Raw genomic sequence first — 20,064 nt, forward strand, 5'->3', positions numbered from 1 at the left:
GCCTGCAGATGCAGGGTGGACACTCCTTGCCCACAAGGGAGATTCCTTCTGTCTTCTGTGGAGCAGAACGTCGAGGTCCAGAGTTTCTTCTTGTGAAGTTGATCAGGATAATCTAATTTGGAATGGGACCAGCTCCTACCTTTATCCGGCTAAAGGGGGCTGCACTACGACTAGGTCCCTCCTCTGGGTGGGACCAGGAAGGGGGGTGGTTACACCCCCTTTCCTTTGTCCGGTCCTGCGCCAGCTCTGGGGCTGGAGTGCCCCAGGAACTGGTTTGGACCGGCATATGCACAGGGACACCTTGTGTGTCCCAGGCATGTCTCATTCCTTTCAGCCCTGTCCTACCTAATACACAAAATCCTGTCTGGGGTGGTGCTAGCACCTCCCAAGGCAGGAAACCCTTTGTCCAAGCCTCCCTCGCTGGAAGGACTCCCAGCAGCAGGAGGTCAGACTTGTGTCTGTGGTGGCAGCATCCATTTTGTGATGCTGAGGCTCGAGTTCACTTTAACCGGGGTTCACAGTTACATCCATGTTGTGTCCCTCTAGAAGGGTGGAATGCTAACCCCGTCGCCAGAATTGGCGAGGGGTTAGTATTCCAATTCGTATGACACCTTACTCGACAGTTTTTGATAATGCGATACCAAAGTTAGCAAATAACCGCGAGGATTATAATGCACTTAAGAGTATATAGTACGCGTTATCATGGAACAGCTATTAGGACTTGGTTCCACAAGCTGCAAACGGGCTCAGCTCATGCCAGAGCACCATCTCACATAATTCCAAGCACTCTGCCTTCAGGATTGTTAAGGCCTGCCATAGGAGTGACTGATAGGAATCTATGTGTCCATTTTAGGGTTAGATATTGGAATACTATATCTAAAGCAAAGGGTGATTACACCACCTTGCCCCAGCTGTCGTGCAGCCAGTTGTGTCAGATTTGGATGGCCAGCCAGGGGTGGCACAATACTTGCTGCAGCCCCTGGTAGGCCCTGGGTACACCTATGCCCTGGATACCTAGGGTATGCTGTACAGGGACTGATAAGGTGGCCCAGTACCATTCGGTAAATGCACCTAGGGTACATGCTTGTCAATTTAGAGAGAGAACAGCTAGGCTGTGGGTCTGATTAGCAGGCCCACAGCCAGGGAAAGTCGTAAACCAGTGAAGCAAAAAGCAAAAATCGGGGGTGACCATAGGATTGCAGACCCCACTCTCCTACACTGCCATTGCTCAGTCAGGGGGATTTCCTGGCAACTCTGGATCTGAAGGATGCTTATTTCCATATACCCATACATCAGGCACACAGGAAATACCTCAGGTTCACTATACAGAACAAGCATTACCAGTTCAAGGTACTACACTTTGGAGTGACCACTGCTCCCAGAGTGTTTTGCGACAGTGGCGGCACACCTTCGGAGACAACACATTCATGTCTACCCTTACCTGGACGACTGGCTTGTGCAAGCGAAGTCGGCCCAGCAGTGCGCCAGCCACGTGTCCCGCACAATTCATCTTCTGCACAGTTTGGGATTTTCTCTGAACTATCCCAAGTCGCATCTTCAACCCGCTCAAGTACAGCAATACTTGGGAGCGACGTTGGACACTGTGACGGCTACAGCCCAGTCGAACTCAGTGCGAATCGACAGCATTCAACTGCTGATTCAAAAATTCAGGCCACAACACTCACTACAGGCGCAAGTGTTTCTGCAGTTGATAGGCATGATGGCCTCCTGCATCTTCATAGTCCTGCACGCGAGACTGCATATGCGTCCGCTCCAAGAGTGTTTAGCACGACAGTGGAATCAGGCTTAAGGACAATTGAAAGACCTAGTGTTGGTGACCGGTTGTGCGTACAACTCTCTGCATTGGTTGAATCCACGCAACCTTTGCAAGGGACGACCGTTCCAAGAGCCTGTACCACAAATAGTGCTCACGACGGACGCATCCCTCCTAGGGTGGGGGGCGCATCTCCTTCATTATACAGTGCAGGGACTATGGTCGGATCAACAGAAGAAGATGCACATCAATCTGCTGGAATTGATGGCAATCTTCATGGCACTGAAGGCTTTCAAGATACATCTGTGCGGCAAGGTCGTGTTGATCCGGACTGACAACATGACGGCCATGTATTACATTCAGAAGCAGGGAGGTACTCACTCTCCACAGTTGTCACACTTGTCTCAGAGCATGTGGAAGTGGGCCATTCAGAGGAACATTTTCCTCATGGCGGAGCACCTCCCGGGCCAGGACAACCAGATGGCGGATCTGCTCAGCAGACACAGCCATCAGGTGCACGAGTGGGAGATTCATCCCTCGGTGCTGCAACCGTACTTCCAGCAGTGGGGGCATCCAGACATCGACCTGTTCGCCACAAACGAGAACGCAAAATGCCCAAACTTTGCCGCCAGGTTCCCACACCCGCGGTCTCAGGGCAATGCGATATGGATGAACTGGTCAGGCAGATTTGACTACGCTTTTCCGCCAGCCCCGCTCATACCTCTGGTGGCACGGAAACTCAGACAGGACTCGATGACTCTCATCCTGGTTGCTCCAACGTGGGCGAGGCAAGCATGGTACACCACGTTCCTAGAACTTTCCGTGGTGCCTCATCAAAGACTGCGTCTTACACCCAGTCTTCTCACCCAGAGCCATGGCGAAGTTCAGCACCCAGATCCGCAACAGTTAAACCTTGCGATCTGGCTCCTGAGGTCATAGAATTTGGGTATCTGAATCTGCCTCCTGATTGTATGGACATTATCAAGGAGGCAAGACGGCCTACCACTAGGGCCTGCTATGCTGCCAAATGGAAACGTTTTGTCATTTACTGTTCCAACCATGACATAAACCCGCTGGATGCATCAACACAGAACATTATTTGTTACCTGTTGCATTTATACAGATGCAATCTGGCATACAGTTCTATACGTATTCATTTGGCGGCAATAGCGGCTTACTTACAGAACAGGCAACACCTTTCACTGTTCCGAGTGCCAGCCATAAAGGCTTTTATGGAGGGACTCAAACGAGTCATTCCACCCAGAAGACCACCTTCACCGGTCTGGAATCTTAATATAGTTTTGACCAGACTGATGGGACCTCCTTTCGAACCTCTCCACTCTTGTGAAATACAGTTCCTAACTTGGAAGGTTGCCTTCTTGGTAGCGATCACGTCGCTGAGACGGGTTAGCGAGCTGCAGGGCCTAACCATTCAAGAACCTTTTCTACAGGTTCACGCTAATAGGGTGGTGCTACGCACTAACCCTAAATTTATGTTCCACATTAATCAAACTATTGAACTGCCAGTTTTCTTCCCTAATCCAGACACAGTGGCAGAAAGATCACTGCGCACATTAGACGTCAAACGAGCTCTCCTGTACTATATAGACAGGACGATGGATTTCAGGAAGACTAAACAACTTTGTTGCTTTTTCACCACAGCACAAGGGCAAACCCATTTCCAAATCAGGTATAGCCAGATGGATTAAGTGTATTCAGATTTGTTATCAGAAGGCTAAACGCACACTAACTGTCCCCCCAAGAGCGCATTCCACACGCAAGCTAGGGGCATCCATGGCTTTCCTGGGTAACATTCCATTAGAGGACATATGTAGAGCAGCCACCTGGAATAACATACATACATTCACCAAACACTATTGTGTTGATGTACATTCCAAGCAGCAAGCTGCTGTAGGACAGGCTGTTCTAAGGTCCCTCTTTCAGGCTGCTGCAGCTGGCTCGGGCAACCACCGCTAAGGGAGAAACTGCTATTTACTCTATGCACAAGATATGAATTTAGCTTAAAGGGGGGTTGTCAGCCCAGGATTTTCAGTTATATTGTTGGGCTTTTCAGTTAAAAAATCTTAGAATTCTTATGAACACTCCACCGACCTCGGGTATTGGTGTATTGTTGGCAGCAATGCTAAAAAGTTGCCAATATAAGGAATCTGGTTTTCTTTGTAAATTCGCGGATCCAAAGTATTTAAAAAAAGTGCGTCTTAAGGTACTGCGGGAAGCAGCGGAACTTTGGTACTGGATTAGGAGGTTACTAAAAATCCCGTATTATGGGTATTATACTTCCATTTGGGACAGCCCAGGATCTCCTGCATGGACCAAAGACGCACTGGCTATTCCTCTAAGATCAGCAGGGGTAGAAGTATGGGGACATCTTTTTCCGGATGGAAAGCTGGTTGGGTGGAGTCAGGGAGAGGCCATTTGGGGGCAGGCTATATCGAAATTTAAATATCTGCAAATTCATAGTTGGGCCGGTAAAGCTGAAATCATCATGGGACTTCAGAATGAATTGGAAGAGAAGATCCACTCAAGCCAAGTGTATAAAAAGGAAGTAGGACTTTGGTACTGGTCAATGTTGGAGACGACGGACGGACAGTTCTTATTGCCAGAAAGTCTGTGGATGGATTGCTTGCCGGACATCGCATCTGACACTCAATGGCAAGTAACTATGGCTATGTTGTATAAAGTTGTCAAACCCGCAAATTTAAGGCGAAATCATATTTTTACACTTCACAGAGCGTATTGGTCTCCATATAGACTTTCAAAGTTCAAGCCTGGAGGGCTGGTGGAATGCCCAAAGTGTAGAAGTCCCAATGAGAAGGATATACATATGTTCGTGGAGTGTCCAATTATTAAAGAGTTTTGGGAGGAAGTAAGTAGCTGCTTATCCCAAGCTATTGACCATACTATTAAGGTAAGCCCCGAACTTATTATAACTGGAAGGTTGAATTTGCAGATAAAAAGCATGGATGATAAAGCTAAACTTGTATTTTATGGGATACTTTTAGCCCGTAGAGAGAGATGTACATTTTGGGTGTCCCGCTATCTCGAGGGATTTCAGATTGGTTGCGAGCTATGAGATTCACAGCTAAAATGGATACTTTGGGTCCGACAAAAGTTAAATGTAAATTTTGGACATTATTTTTGGCACACTTTGGGTGAAGAGTGTTTTTCCTAGGGTAAGGGGATAGGTGGATATGTAAGTAATTTAGTCCAATGATTAAGGTCTCGGCCTATCTCGCTGGTGGTGTTTTTCAACGTGACGGTGGAGTTCAACTAAGTGCCAACCTCTAACAAAGGGTGGCATATATAGAGAGGTGGTCGTGGGCTGGCACCACTAGTGTGGTTGTTAACGGTCCCGGTATATGAGCTAAAAAAAAACATGGGCGGTATCGTTTGGTTAGAAATGGGTGGCGTAAAGGCTAATGAGGACAAAAAAAAAAGATAGGAATTTAGCGGCCCACATGCCTCGAACGGAATATGCTACTTACCAGTATGCATCTGTTCTTGGCATGTAGGGCCGCTAACATTCATATCGCCCGCCCATCCTCCCCGGTGCCTGTCGCAGCTGTAGTAGTCAGAATTATTTATAAGCATGGTCGTCGAGTATTGTATTGGACTCCATCTCTGCCACAATGGCGAAAAACAATCTCAGGATGGAGAAGATGCCCATGCGCACTGTAGTCCAGGGGAGGAGCCACCTATCTTGTGATACTTCAAAGACTCTTCCAGGACAGCAAGGTGCAATCATCCGGACCCAACACTAGGCGGCGATCTATGCACAAGATATGAATGTTAGCGGCCCTACATGCCAAGAGCAGATGCATACTGGTAATTAGCATATTCCATCTGTAAGAAACAGTAGTAAGTGTTAGATTCCTTACCGTCCCACCCATCCTCCCCGTTCTGCGAACCGATATCTAGGGTTAAGGACATTCATTTCAGAGCCCTAGTTTCATGGCACCAGTGTCTGTCTCTGGAATGGCTCTGCGTTCCTGGCGCGGAAAGCTATGTACAAGAACTGACGTCCGCACGCGAGGTCGGCGTCTAAGTACTCCGACGACATCACGGCGACGGACGCGGAGCCGCAGACGACGCCTACCGACGCACAGGGGTACTGCTACGCACAACTTTCCGGATCCAGTCTGACGCCTGGAGATATTCTAAGGTAAGGAATCTAACACTAACTACTGGTTCTTATAGATATATCATTACCGAAGGTAAGTAACTTGTGCGTTAACATAACTTACCCGCTAAGTGAATTTCCTCCCATAGGATAACATTGGTGATTCTATGTGAAAAAGTTTCTAAGTGTCAACTTTTGAAATGCAATAATATTCTTCAATCGTACCTCTAACTAAAACGCATTTACTCAACTTTTTTCAGGAAGTGTCCCAGTGCTGTATCTAGGATCCAGCAGTGTTAGCAAAAGTAATCTGAAAAGTTATTAACTGCATTTTACTTAAAAAGCCCATTCATTCGAATGTACTATACCTGCAAAGTGTTGCAAACTGCTTACTTAAAACTGTAACCAAAACCAGTACAAGTTACACTGCAATTTTGAACTGTTCATACAAGTAATTTGCTATTGAAAAGTATTTTTATGCTTACCTGTACCAGGCTTGCTTGGTTCTAGAAATAAAACAGTATATTTTTTTTATACGAAACAATTGGCCTACAGTTCAGTTCTTGAGGTTGTGAATTCAATTGCTGACTGAGTGTGTACATCAAATGCTTAACACTGTCCTCTGATACTGCCTTACTACTCGACCAAGCTGCCACTTTGAGTAAGGTTCTGTCTAACTTTAACATCTGCAAAACCTCTGGAGACCCTTGGAATCTATACCCACTGTACCTCACTTTGGTGCAGTATATATAAAGCCAGTTTCTTACACTTCCTTATTGCCATCACATCTCTAAGACACGTTGGTGCGCTACAGGCACTAACCACACAAGAACCATTTTTGCGAATACACCAAAACAAGGTGGTTCTTAGGACTAATCCCAAATTTTACCCCAAGTTGTCTCTGATGTTCACATCAACCAGTCTGTTGAGTTGCCTCTATTCTTCCCTCAACCAGATTCAGTGGCAGGGCATGCTCTTCACACATCAGATGTCAAAATAGCATTAATTTACAACATAGAAAGAACAAAACTCTTTAGGAAACCCAAACAACTTTTTGTTGCTTTTACGCCACCACATAAAGGCAATCCCATATCAAAAACTGGTATTGCACAGTGGATAGTTAAGTGCATTCAAATATGTTACATTAAAGTTAAGCTCACATTAACAATTCCCCCTAGAGCATGCTCTACTTGCAAACTAGGGGCTTCTATTGCATTCTTAGGGAATATACCCTTAGATGACATCTTCAGGGCTGCAACATTTTCTGCACTCCCCACATTCAGAAAACACTATTGTGTGGATGTGTTAGCAAGACAACAAGCTAGTGTGGACCAGGCTATTTCCTACTACTGCAACAGCCACAGCTTGGCCACTGCTTGGGAGATAACTGCTGTATAGTCTGTGCTAAAGCATATGATCTACAGCTCATATGCCTCAAACGGAAAATGCTACCTACCCAGTATGCATCTGTTCTTGGCATATGGAGCTGTAGAATCCTATGCGCCCACCCGGGTACCTTTACCTGTTGCCGTACCATCTTACTTAGATACATTATAAATGGACATCTTTTTTACTACTTTTACTAATTCCATCACCCTTTACGGCACACCAATCTAAGGATTGAGTCGATGTACATGCGCACTATCACCGAAAGAGGAGTCCCCTACCTCGTGACTGGAAAGCCTTCTTCGACAAAATACAAAGTGCAAACATTTGGACCCAACACTAGATGTGATCCATGCTAAAGCATATGATTCTACAGCTCTATATGCCAAAAACAGATGCATACCGGGTAAGTAGCATTTTCCTTATTTTCCGATACCTACATTCATAAGGAATTGTGACTCATAAATAGTGATTCCTTAAAAATCGCTATTAAGTAATCGCAATTACTTATATTGATGCATGTGCCCGAAAGACACTCTTTGATCACAATAAGATCGGCGCCTCTCAAGTAATATGGAGCTCGCAGCTAGACCTAGCTTCGGTACAACCCAGATCACCGGCGCTGCCCACAGGCTTGGGACCAAGGACCAAAACGATGCCACTTTCCCTGAGTACTACTGGCCCCATATTTAAAAAGATCATGCATTCGCCACCACCAATACCCCTAAATCTTGCACCGGAACCTTCAGGTTGAGGCCGACGCCATAGCCAAGAAAGGACAAGAGGATTCTCAATACTAATCTGGTGGCGAGGCATCAACAAGGGTACGGTTCCGAAACAATTATGGCACAAAAGAGAACATCAGCACTGACCTTCGTCACCAAGGCATCATTCGGAACTGATAAAAACATAAGCACCGAAGAGCTCCAAGAAAAAATCTGAGCCGAATGATCTTTTGGAATTGAGCTGAACAAAGTCTTAAACTTCGGAACCAAGTTCTGAAAAACACCGTGGACATTCTTCTAGGCAGAAGAAAATCCATGATTCCAGACGTTCTAAGGCGCAGACTGTTTCTAGGATCAAAACAACAGCACACAAGGTACTAAACCCACTTAAGATCAAGGGGTAGTATTTGAGGGACTACGACATTACATGAATCAAAAAAGAAAAGCAGCAGAGGGACAACTTTCTGAGCCTCCACAAAAGATTATAACACAACAAAATAGGGGCACAAGTCATATAATTTTTAGTGTACCTGCTTCACCTCATACTTGTTCACCATCTCCACAGGGAGGATAAATACAGGACACTGATTCCCTGGGTACACAAAATACTGATAACACACCTGACCCCATGGGAAGACTATGATGTGGGTCTATCCGATTATGATATGTAACCATCTGTGCCCATAAAGCATTCTCCCCTTCATGACACTTCCTCCTATCACAGAGTCAAAAAAAAATACTTTATTCGGCATTCTTTCATAGAAACCATAAAAGTAACACTTTAAAATACAACACATTGAATAAATTAAAAACAATGAGTTATATACAGTGTATAACAATCGTAAAAGCAATTAGAAAGCAGCACTAATACAAAAAGGTGAGGAGGCTAGATTGACCATTAGTAAATACCGTTAAGAGACAATGATTTTAAAAGTCCAAACATTTTCTGTAGTTCATTGCACATTTAAGGAAACCGGCCACAAACGGGATACAGTCAGGTTTAAGCAGTTGCAAATAAAACAGGGCGGGACGTACTTGCACAAAATTTTACTTTTCTAAAAGAGATTTCAGGTAGATGGTCCTGGGCATTTCATAATATTTACAAAAAAACGTAAAGTGAAGCAAATCCTGTGGAGACTTAGAGTCGCAGCCACAGGATGCCAAAACACTCTTTATGACTGCCCCTTGGAACTGCCAGTAAGAACTGAAAAAGGTTAAATCTGAACCTGATTAATAGAAATCGCTCATATGCGGGCAACGGCCACAATAGATACGGCTCTATATCTAGAGTGGTTTTAAGTATCAAATGTGTCCTCACACTAGGTTTCAACAGCTCTTTCTCTTCTCTTTCCATTTTCCTAATTTGTGTGAAGGAGTGCTTTACGAGTGCGACATCCGATCTATTAATACCTTCAGGATTTAAAAACAAGTCCAAGCATCCCAACTCATAAAAACGGGTTTTTAGATATTTGAACCAGGGAATATTTATCATATGGTCAAGACTCAGGGCCTCTCTAAGGATGTTATGGGTAAGGTTTAAGTGCTTATTGAGCCAGCATTGCAACCAAAAAGTAAGCGGACGTAAAGCCAAAATATCACTTAAATAGGGCATGCCGGTTTCTTCATGGACAGACAGATGCAGTCCCCTTTGGGACGCTCAATAGTTGTTTTAGAAAGTTGTTTACTGTCACCTGAAGACCCTCGAGACCACAATATCCCCATACATCACTACCATAGCTTGCTATGGATATGCACTTTGCCCGGTAAATTTTTAGCATTGCTGCCACTGGTCGGTTACCCATTTTCGCAGCAAAACCAAAAAGTGCCGCATTTGCCCTGGTTACCTGACCCTTTTTTTTTTTTGTTTAAAAGTGCAGCCCAGTTAAGCCGATGGTCTAGCAGGACACCCAAATAGGAGAATGTTACGCAATTCGGCACCCTTACTCCATTCACCACAAAGGAGTGCTCTCTTTTAGGACGCGGCCCTACGTGCATCATGTAAGATTTAGTGTTATTTATGGACAAGTCACGCTTGTCCATAAAACCGTGAAAAGCATCGAGTAGGGTTTGGAGCCCTTTGGGGGTTCGTGCCAAGAGGACTGCGTCGTCCGCTTATAGTAAGACGAGCAGTCCTCGCTTTCCCACATACGGAAAATCCAGCAAGGATCCTTCTACATCATTTATGTATAAATTCAAAAGGAAGGGGGCTAGTATGCACCCCTGCCTGACCCCCCTTTCGATGTCAAAGTTCCTAGATACCTTCAGGTCATTAGAATATCTAATATTGGCCTTAGTGTCTCTGTGAAGGTCCCTCAATAAGTCAACCAGGGCGCGCTCCACCCCCATGACCTCTATGGTCCACCACAGCCTTCCCCGATTAACACAATCAAAGGCGGATGAGAGGTCCATGAAGGCATGTAAATGGAACCAGAGCGAGCCATGGTGTACTTCCCTATGATGGAATAGAGGTTTAAACACTGGGCCATGGTAGAGTGTGCTGGGCGGAACCCATACTGGATTTCTGAGATGTTGTTATCCTCCGCCCAGGTACACAATCTTTTTAGAATTGCCCCCCCATTGACGTTAACAACAGAGTCAATCAAGGAGATTGGCCTGTAATTCAGCGTGCTGTTTCGATCCCCTTTTTTATGTTCCTAAAATTAGGATTTTGATTTAAAAAGGTCCGGGGGATGCCATCCGGGCCTGGTGCTTTCTTATTGGTCAAGTTAGCTATGCCCTCCCCAATTTCATTCACAGAGAACGTCAGTATTTCCTTGTCCGTTGGCCCATCAGAAGGATCTAGCTGGCTCGATGTGTTTTTAAATATTCCTACACAATGAGACACCCATTCATTCTTAGTTATATTGGAGCCCACTTCTCTGACCCCTTCCGCTAAAAAAAAGTGATTGGTTAATGGTGCTCCAAAATCTGGAACTACTAGATAGGGTCACAGGATCTAAGAGCTCCCTCCATAGTTCTTCTTTAACTACCTCCTTACGATTAACCAGGGCGATTTTGTAGTTTTTCCTAAGGGTACAGATCATATCTCAGGGTATTTTTTTTAACCCAGCCTGAAGATCACTCGCTGCTTTGGAACAAAAGCAACAGAACCATTTAGGTCCACGGGGCGTACTAGTAACATGCCACTTACTTTGGACGCAATACCTTCAAATGATTTTAAAATGCCTGAGGGTAAAGATTCATGATTGAGGCAGCAAATAAATTCTGCCTCACAAGCGGCCTTCAGAGAGTCGTGAAAGGTTGACGGGATTATCTGGCTCCATTTAATATGACGTCCACTCTCTGTGGGTTGTAAGTTATTACTACAGCCGCGTGCTTACTCTTTGATCTTCATCAAACAGCCTCCTATGGTCACACAGATAGGGTTATGGTCACTGTGTAAACTCGGGATGATGGAAAAACCCTGTAGGAGGGGTAAAATGGATCTGGATACTAATATGTGATCTATGAAAGTCCCGCAGCCTCAGCCCTTAAACGTTGGCTCCCTAAGGTCACTAAATGGGGCAACAAAGCTCATTGCAGAGAATAAATCATATTCATCGAGCATGGCGTTTAGAATACCACCCTGTGTGGTGTGCTCGAAGTGGAGACCCGATATCAATGGGCAGCCCAGTTTCACCCAGGCATTCAACTTTGGGTCGCCACACGGATGAAGTGTTGAAATCTCCTAAAATAAGCAAATTCTTCCTATAAGGGCCACATTCTTGTTTGACAGAGCTATTCAGTTTTGCTAGCCCACAGCCTTCTACCTTGTTAAAAGCGTTGTAGAAGTTTATCACCAGGAGGGATCTGTCCTTTTGTCCCAGGGAAATAGCCTGAATGTTTCTATTGGCCGTGGAAACGGTCTTAATACTGCAACGAGCCAATGATACAAAGATTGCAAGGCCTCCCTTGGCTCTGCCACTAGTAGCTCTAGTTGCTGGGACAAAGAAAGCTCTGTACCCTTCCAGTGAGACATCACAATTCACCAACCACGTTTCTTGTAAGCAAATTAGCGCAAATTTGCTGACAAACTGAACCCATGATGGATCTATGACTTTCCCTGCTAACCCCGCTATGTTCCAACTAACTTATGATCCTGATGGGTTTCAGTAATACCCTGCGCGGCTTCTCCTAGTAAATCGGGCGAGGGTGTAACGGAGCAATTAACTTCCTGAACCCCGTAGATGGAATATGAACAAGATCGTCTGGTGTATCCACTGGAGGTGCAAACTCAGACTCTATGTTGATTAATGGGTGACTACAGATAGATGCAGTGTTTTTATTATGGGGTTTGTGGGTTGTATAGTCTGTATGGTCTACACGCAGTCAATCACATTCGTTGAGACCTGAAAGGGCTGCAAAGCGATTTGGAGCCTCGAATGGCGAGTGGAGCCCATAGCCCCTCCAAGTGGGCACCCTTGATGGTGTTAACATTCATAGCCCCATTTTCTGTTGCCCCCTGAAGTGTGGTATCCTATCGTGATAGCCCCCAGTCCTGATTACGGGTTAAAGATGTATAGTTGCCCTATAAAAGAAGCCTAGGGCCAGTATCTCTATCCCCTGCCCACCCCCCCTCTCCCCACATCTCTAAGGATCCTTTCCGCTATAGTTGGATTGTTAAAGTTTACCACTATGCAATCGCCGTTTCTTGATTTACGTGAGTTGCCTATCCAAGACACACGGCGAACCATAATGATATCATGCATGGCCAAATGCCCCTCCCCGGTGTTACAGTGCAACCAATGGGTAACCTTGTTTTTGAGTTGATAAAAATCCTCTTTGGTGCCTTCCGGAACGGATGGGGCGTTTCCCAAGACCAGCACCAGCGGTGTGGATTCCGGGGGTAAATCAATGACCGGAGGTTTTACCACATTTCTAGATACTTCATTGGTGTTGCCTATACTTCTGGTTGGAATGGCCACTGAGATGTTATCTGGAGGATGCTTAGTGGCCACTCCTGCCGTAAATGCGTTACCATAAACCCCTGATGTATTAACTCTCCCTTCTTTTAACCCATGTTCCTTAACAAGGGCAGTCCTTTGCTCACCGTCAAGAGAGTCAGGGACCGGGCATGATGGAAAAAGTGTATTTGATGACTGTATGCCCCCCTTTTGTACACTAGCTAAAACACCTTCCAGTTTTTGTGTATTTTCCGTAGTTGCCTGTTGCAACTTCCCTAAATTCTGGTTAATTATCTTTAATCTCTCTATAAGTGGGAGCATAAAGGATTTAAACATTTGTTCTATTTGGGGTATTAATCCTACTACATCACTGAGTCCAGATGAAGAATCACAGAGTCATACAAAGAGCTTCTTATTATCAGTAGCTCCCCATACATTTAACAGAAGAGGAAAGTGACTTTCTGATTGAAACACTATCACACACAGAAATAACTGTTCAATGTTTGCCAATGATTGGATCCATTCTGAATGTTGCTAAAGGGGTATTTAAGGACCCAGTAAAATCGAAAGTCCTAATACCATTTATTGAAAAGAAATATAAAGCCTAACTAAATGACCCAATATATATTCGAGTTCATCCACCTGCAAATTTACTTGTAGTAACCTCTGCTAAGAAGAGAGTTTCTGCACAAGGTACTGGAAAGGCGCCTCCTCCAGATAAAGAAAGCAAACAAATTGACGCAGCAGCTAAAAGAGTTGTTGCAGGCCAGTCAAACCGTTGGAGGTCTGCAAACTCTTTGGGCCTTCTCTCTCGTTAAGAGTGAGCAACCTGGGATGAGATACAGGAACTTATTAGCATAAGTTCCTGGGGAATATAGAAAAAAGGGAGAAGATCTAGTTAATGAAGGGAAAATTATTTCTAATGCTTCCATCAAGTTTGCATTTGATGGTGCGGACGCTGCTGCTAGGGGCAGAAATACTTTTATTAAACTCAAAAGACGTACAAACCTACGCATTTCGGGCTTCAAACCTGATGTTCAACAACATATTTTTAGTGTACCTTTGGCTGGAGAACATCTTTTTGGACCTGCGGTTGATTCTCAACTCGAAAAGCTTCTTTTTAAAAAAACACCTACACTGCTTCCTCAATGGGTGCTTTACAAACCACAACACAAAAACAGCCCTTTTGGAAGTACCAAGGTTGAGGAGCTGCATAAACCTCTACCACAGAAAATACTTCCTATCGGCATCAACAACAGTAATACCATCAACAAAGATGTGGGTACTATCGTGGAGGATACAAAACAACAAAGGCAGAGGAAGAGGCACACCCAACAAGGACACCTCAACCCCCACAACTAAATGACTTGCTTATACTCCCCCCCCCCCACCCCCCTCCCTCCCCACACCCCTCCTCCCACCCTTCCAGTCCTTCCCCCAAACCATAACATTTCATTAGACCAATGGGTCTTAGACATTATCAATCGCGGATATTGCCTAGAATTACTTCAACTACCACCAAATATTCCACCAAAAAGGTAGGTTTTAAATCCACAACATCTACACCTGCTCAAAGAGGAGGTAGGCATTTCAGCAAAAAGGGATCATCAGAAAAGTCTCCTACAAATATCAAAACAAGGTAGTTTACTTTCTAATACCAAAGAAAGACTGAACGCTAAGACCCATTCTAGATCTATAGCCAATAAATTGCACATATTTCAGAACAATTTCACATGGTCACACTATAAGTTATAATAACACTACTTCAAAAGAAAACTTCATGACCGCAATAGACATGAAGGACGCTTACTTCCACATTCCATTTCATCCAGAACACAGAAAATGCCTAAGATTTGTGATAAGCTCAAAGAATTATCAATGCAATCCTTTGGAGTAACAATTGCCCAAAGGGTATTCACAAAATGTCTAGCAGTAGGAGCAGCAAAAATAAGAAGAGAAAACAATGTGTTTTCCTAGCTCGACGATTGTCTGATCAAGAGTCCAGATACTTCAAATGTCTAGCAAACACTCAAAAGACAATAAACTTACTACATCAATTGGGTTTCTCAATCAGTGTGACAACATCAGATCTCCAAACATCCCAAATTTAACAATATCTGGGGTCAGTTCTCAATACCATTTCTGGAACAGCTTACTCCAAATCCCAAAGTTTTCTCAATATGCAGCTGCATCATCAACTACCAGTGAAAACAATAATGATACTTTTAGGAATGATGGCATCTTGCATAGCAATAGTGCCTCACTCTTACCTACACATGAGAAACTCCAGGAGTGTTTAACATTTCAATGGTCACGAGCAGGAAGATCTAGTGTTGGTTTCACCAAAGGGTCATCAGTCTCTATTATGGTGGAATACTCACAACATGTTCGCAGGGAAGAAACTTCAAGGACCCTATTACCGCAAATAACAATCAAAACAGATGCATCGCTTCTGGGATGGGGAGCTCATATGAAGGAAGTGCATTGTGGTTCAGGGACACTGGACACCACAACAACAGTTTCTACACATCGACATATAGAGCTACAAGCCATTTTAGTGGCTCTCAAAGCATTTCTCACAAACCAATGAGGAAAACAGTCCTCTACACACAGAAAATATGACTGCCATGTATTAAATACAGAATCGGGGGAGGGGGGGCCCGTTCCATGCAATTGTCTCCGTTGGCACAGAAAATGTGGAAATGGGCCAACAATTACAAGATCCATCTCCTAACACAATGCATACACAGAGAATATGACTGCCATGTATTAAATACAGAATCGGGGGAGGAGGGGCCCGTTCCATGCAATTGTCTCCGTTGGCACAGAAAATGTGGAAATGGACCAACAATTACAAGAGCCATCTCCTAACACAATGCATACCAGGAGAGGAGAACACCATAGCAGATCTCCTCAGCAGAGCACCCCAGCAGATGCACGAAAGGGAGATACACAGTACATTATTACAAACATACTTCCAAAGGTGGCGAACACCTACAATAGAACTGTTTGCATCAAAGTATGATGTAAAATGCCAAAACTTTGCATCCACACCCACAATCCAATGGCAAAACTCTATGAATGAACTGGCCAGGGATATTTGCAGATGCTTTTCCTCCTCTCTCACTAATACCAGAGCCTTGAGACCCTCTGGGTAAGTAGTGCGCTATATAAATGCGATGATTGATTGATTGTATGGTCAGAAAACTCAGACTTCAATGACTCTCATTCTGATCGCACCCACATGGGCTAACCAACCCTTGTATACAACACTATTTGAGTAGCCCATGAGGCCCCTATTGACCGCACAGCATCTTCAGCATCCTGTATCCTTTGCATCAGGACCTCTCTATAGATACCAACAGCAAGGAGCTATTGACAGTGGAACTGAACTAAAAACTGTTTTACTGGACAAAATAACTGTTTCCGTGGATCTTTTAGGACTCCCTGACTGGTTCACTGCCGAAGTTTTTTGACTAATGTAACTCAAAGTGACTGCATTAATACTTACCGACGTTTTTCTTGAAAAAGTTTCTACGTGTCAAAGTTGTTGAATTTGCAAATGCTTGTTTGTGTTACGTACAAAGCGTTGATTTGCTGTACCATGTAAATTCTGCATCTGAATCTTTTTTGTTTTGGTGTAAAAAATAATATAAAAATCGAACCTATTTTTATAAATTTAAATGCTATACATTTGTTCCTTTGTGTAAGCCTAACTGCTCAGAGCCATAACTACCCAGAGTTTAGCTAAAGGTTCTACAAACAAAACCTGACTGGACCTAAATGGGTTGGTAGTGTATTACACAATGAGGTCACACAATCACACCACATAATACATCCTATTTCCTCACATAAATTGTTTGGCTGTAAACCAATACTTGCTATTAATTGCTTTTTTGTATTTCCTTTATTTCTTTTTCACCTAAACAGCAATTCAGGAGGGCAGCATAACCCGAGGGACCCCAGCCACCAAGGTTCCGGTGGATATTATACCTTCTCTTCGGGGCTCCATCACTCAGGTATCTTAACTGCTTCCACTGTTTGTGGAATTGACTTCAGAGGGTGAATGCTCAAACCATTACCTTTGTAATGAAAGGGAATGACTTTCATAGATGTAGGCTTATGGAGAACAGATTTATAACTAGGATTTGAGGCACCTTGCAAAATGTCATTCATGGGACTTCTAGTTTTGCTTGATGTTCTCTTGTGATAACGAATAGTAGTCACTAATACTGAATAGTCTTGCACATGTGCAATATTTGAAAGTACTTTACCAAACAGTATTTCTTAATTTAGTTTTCTATGTTTTTCTGTTACCCGGACTCTGTCTGGGTAAGAGTGTTGTATGGCCAGTGTAACAAGATATACAGTTTATGCAAAGTATGCAAGCAAATTCAGTCCTATTAGACAGGCTATGGCATTTGAATTAATATGTACAAGTGATACGTGTGCACTGCTATGATTCAATGTACGTTAATCAAATTTACTGTGCTGCCTAGGAATCACTCCCTGCTCCAGAGTGTATACCAAATAATCTTGAAGTTGCAGTTCAAATGTTTTTGACCTGTCTCCTAGGGCACTAGATGGTTGGCTGTGCATCCTGCCAAATGTTTTATTTCGAACAAATCATTTCTCTCTCGTTGAAGTTTCAAAAGCACTTTATTTCATTATTTTTCACCAGTGTTTCATCTCACATTGGTTCTATTACTCTTATCCATGTCTTTAAGCATTTCAATCAATGACATAATGCTTTATTTCTTATCCATTTCCATTTTCATTCCCAATGCATTTCCGCATTAGTATGCCTTCATCTGGGGACATCTGTAAAGTAAATGACATGTATTCAAATGTTGTACTTGATTTGCCTCCACCCGCCCGTTCTGCGCGCAGTCTATTAGCCTCTCCTGTATCTATGTTTAATGTAAACTGATTAATTTTCCTGCCCGTGTAAACCTTTTAGATTGTGCGCCGCGTTCACCTGGTTTCTGCTTTCTCTGTGTAACTAATATTACTTGCAGTTGTTAAAAGCGCATTAAAAACGATAACTCCAATATGTCTTTTGGGCACGCTAAAGTAATAATCCAGTTGGACATTTCGTGTGCTTCTTCGTCTTACCGTATTGTCTGCTCTTGTCTCTCTTAGTTCGCGCGGTCTGCTTTCGCGCACTATGCTGTCTCTGCTAATTGGGAGGCATCTCCTTTCTGGTTGACTTGTGGGGAATCTCATGTCGCTTGGACTTTTGCACTTTCAAGCAAGAAGCAAATCCTTATATGAGTTATCTAAGGGCATCTTCAGGGCAGTCCATACTTCGGAAAGAGTGGAAAAAGATCAAATAGGCGGACTCCTGAAGACTTCGAATTTCCTTGACTGCACTCCGGACGGAAGATGTGTGGTGCCGCGGCTAGTGCGACTGACTCCGGAATCTGGGGATCACGGTTTGATCCCTGGCACCTGCGGCAGATTAGCCCAGCACCATGTGACTCTGGGCAATAGCTTGCTTAATCTTCCCGACGGCCCCCAGCGCCTAGAGACCCTTACGGGTGATTGTGCGCTTTACAAATGTGGATTATTATTATTATTACTTTGCAAGCTTTAATTTGATTACCACGCCCACTGTTCGTCCTTCTTGACCTCTTCTCCTTTAGTTGAACTATAATGTAGTATATTAAGCAAACAAGGTGTGTCTGGTATGAGTTCAGAAGGGACCATGGAAGCTTGATCTGTGAGATAAGAGCACCAGCTTATCTACAACAGTTTTTATTTTCATAACTTAGCAGGCCTTGACCCTCTTTGAAGAAAAGCGTGCAATAATATATTTAAATAGTTCCTTTGTTGGCCTGTAAGGTTGGGCTTCTTTGGAGTGCTCGTCCTGTAAGAGCCTTATGACATGAAGCGTCCGAAACAGTGATCCTGCACCAAGGATTGAGGACTTCAAACCGGCAATGCTGGATCCTTATTGAGCATATTTGAGTCTTGAGTGGTGGGGGCCCGTAGTTGCAACTCACTGGCTCTCCACACCACTGGAGTCAAGCTATCCAGGCTGGTGAAGGCTGATAGCCAGAAACCGGTCCTTGGATGCTTGATTCCGGTCTGGGAAAGACATGGCTTGGTAGTTCGGACTGGACTGTTCCCATGAGGCACAGGGTCAGAGCTGATTTGCATATAGTCAGTGTCTAACCCAGGGTGGTGTGGAGTGCAAAGAAACGATGGATTTAGGCCCAGATCCTTGTTCTGGGGTGAATGTGTGACATTGTTCTACATTCTGTCCATCAACTGTGTTTTTTGCAATTTTCACCCCGAGTGTGCTGGGTATACTCAGACGTGAGTCCCAGGCTCTCCACACCACTGGAGTCAAGCTATCCAGGCTGATGAAGGCTGATAGCCAGAAACCGGTCCTTGGATGCTTGATTCCGGTCTGGGAAAGACATGGCTTGGTAGTTCGGACTGGACTGTTCCCATGAGGCACAGGGTCAGAGCTGATTTGCATATAGCCAGTGTCTAACCCAGGGTGGTGTGGAGTGCAAAAAAACGATGGATTTAGGCCCAGATCCTTGTACTGGGGTGAATGTGTGACATTGTTCTACATTCTGTCCATCAACTGTGTTTTTTGCAATTTTCACCCCGAGTGTGCTGGGTATACTCAGACGTGAGTCCCAGGCTCTCCACACCACTGGAGTCAAGCTATCCAGGCTGGTGAAGGCTGATAGCCAGAAACCGGTCCTTGGATGCTTGATTCCGGTCTGGGAAAGACATGGCTTGGTAGTTCGGACTGGACTGTTCCCATGAGGCACAGGGTCAGAGCTGATTTGCATATAGTCAGTGTCTAACCCAGGGTGGTGTGGAGTGCAAAAAAACGATGGATTTAGGCCCAGATCCTTGTACTGGGGTGAATGTGTGACATTGTTCTACATTCTGTCCATCAACTGTGTTTTTTGCAATTTTCACTCCGAGTGTGCTGGGTATACTCAGACATGAGTCCCAGGCTCTCCACACCACTGGAGTCAAGCTATCCAGGCTGATGAAGGCTGATGGCCAGAAACCGGTCCTTGGATGCTTGATTCCGGTCTGGGAAAGACATGGCTTGGTAGTTCGGACTGGACTGTTCCCATGAGGCACAGGGTCAGAGCTGATTTG

The 20,064-nt window shown here is 44.4% G+C and overlaps 1 protein-coding gene across 20 annotated transcripts in view; it reads left to right on the plus strand.

The window, feature by feature from the left end:
• The window catches only part of NCOR1 (nuclear receptor corepressor 1), a 1,907,529-nt gene that overhangs the window by 1,285,046 nt on the left and 602,419 nt on the right, over nucleotides 1-20,064 (plus strand). For all 20 annotated transcript variants that reach the window (XM_086955042.1, XM_086955041.1, XM_086955040.1 and 17 more), the window contains one exon: nucleotides 16,861-16,949. In XM_086955042.1, the coding sequence (XP_086811168.1) occupies nucleotides 16,861-16,949 (89 nt within the window). The remainder of the gene's footprint in view (nucleotides 1-16,860; nucleotides 16,950-20,064) is intronic.

The sequence above is a fragment of the Lissotriton vulgaris genome, chromosome 2_1 (genome assembly GCF_964263255.1).
Source record: "Lissotriton vulgaris chromosome 2_1, aLisVul1.2, whole genome shotgun sequence".
Classification (NCBI taxonomy): domain Eukaryota; kingdom Metazoa; phylum Chordata; class Amphibia; order Caudata; family Salamandridae; genus Lissotriton; species Lissotriton vulgaris.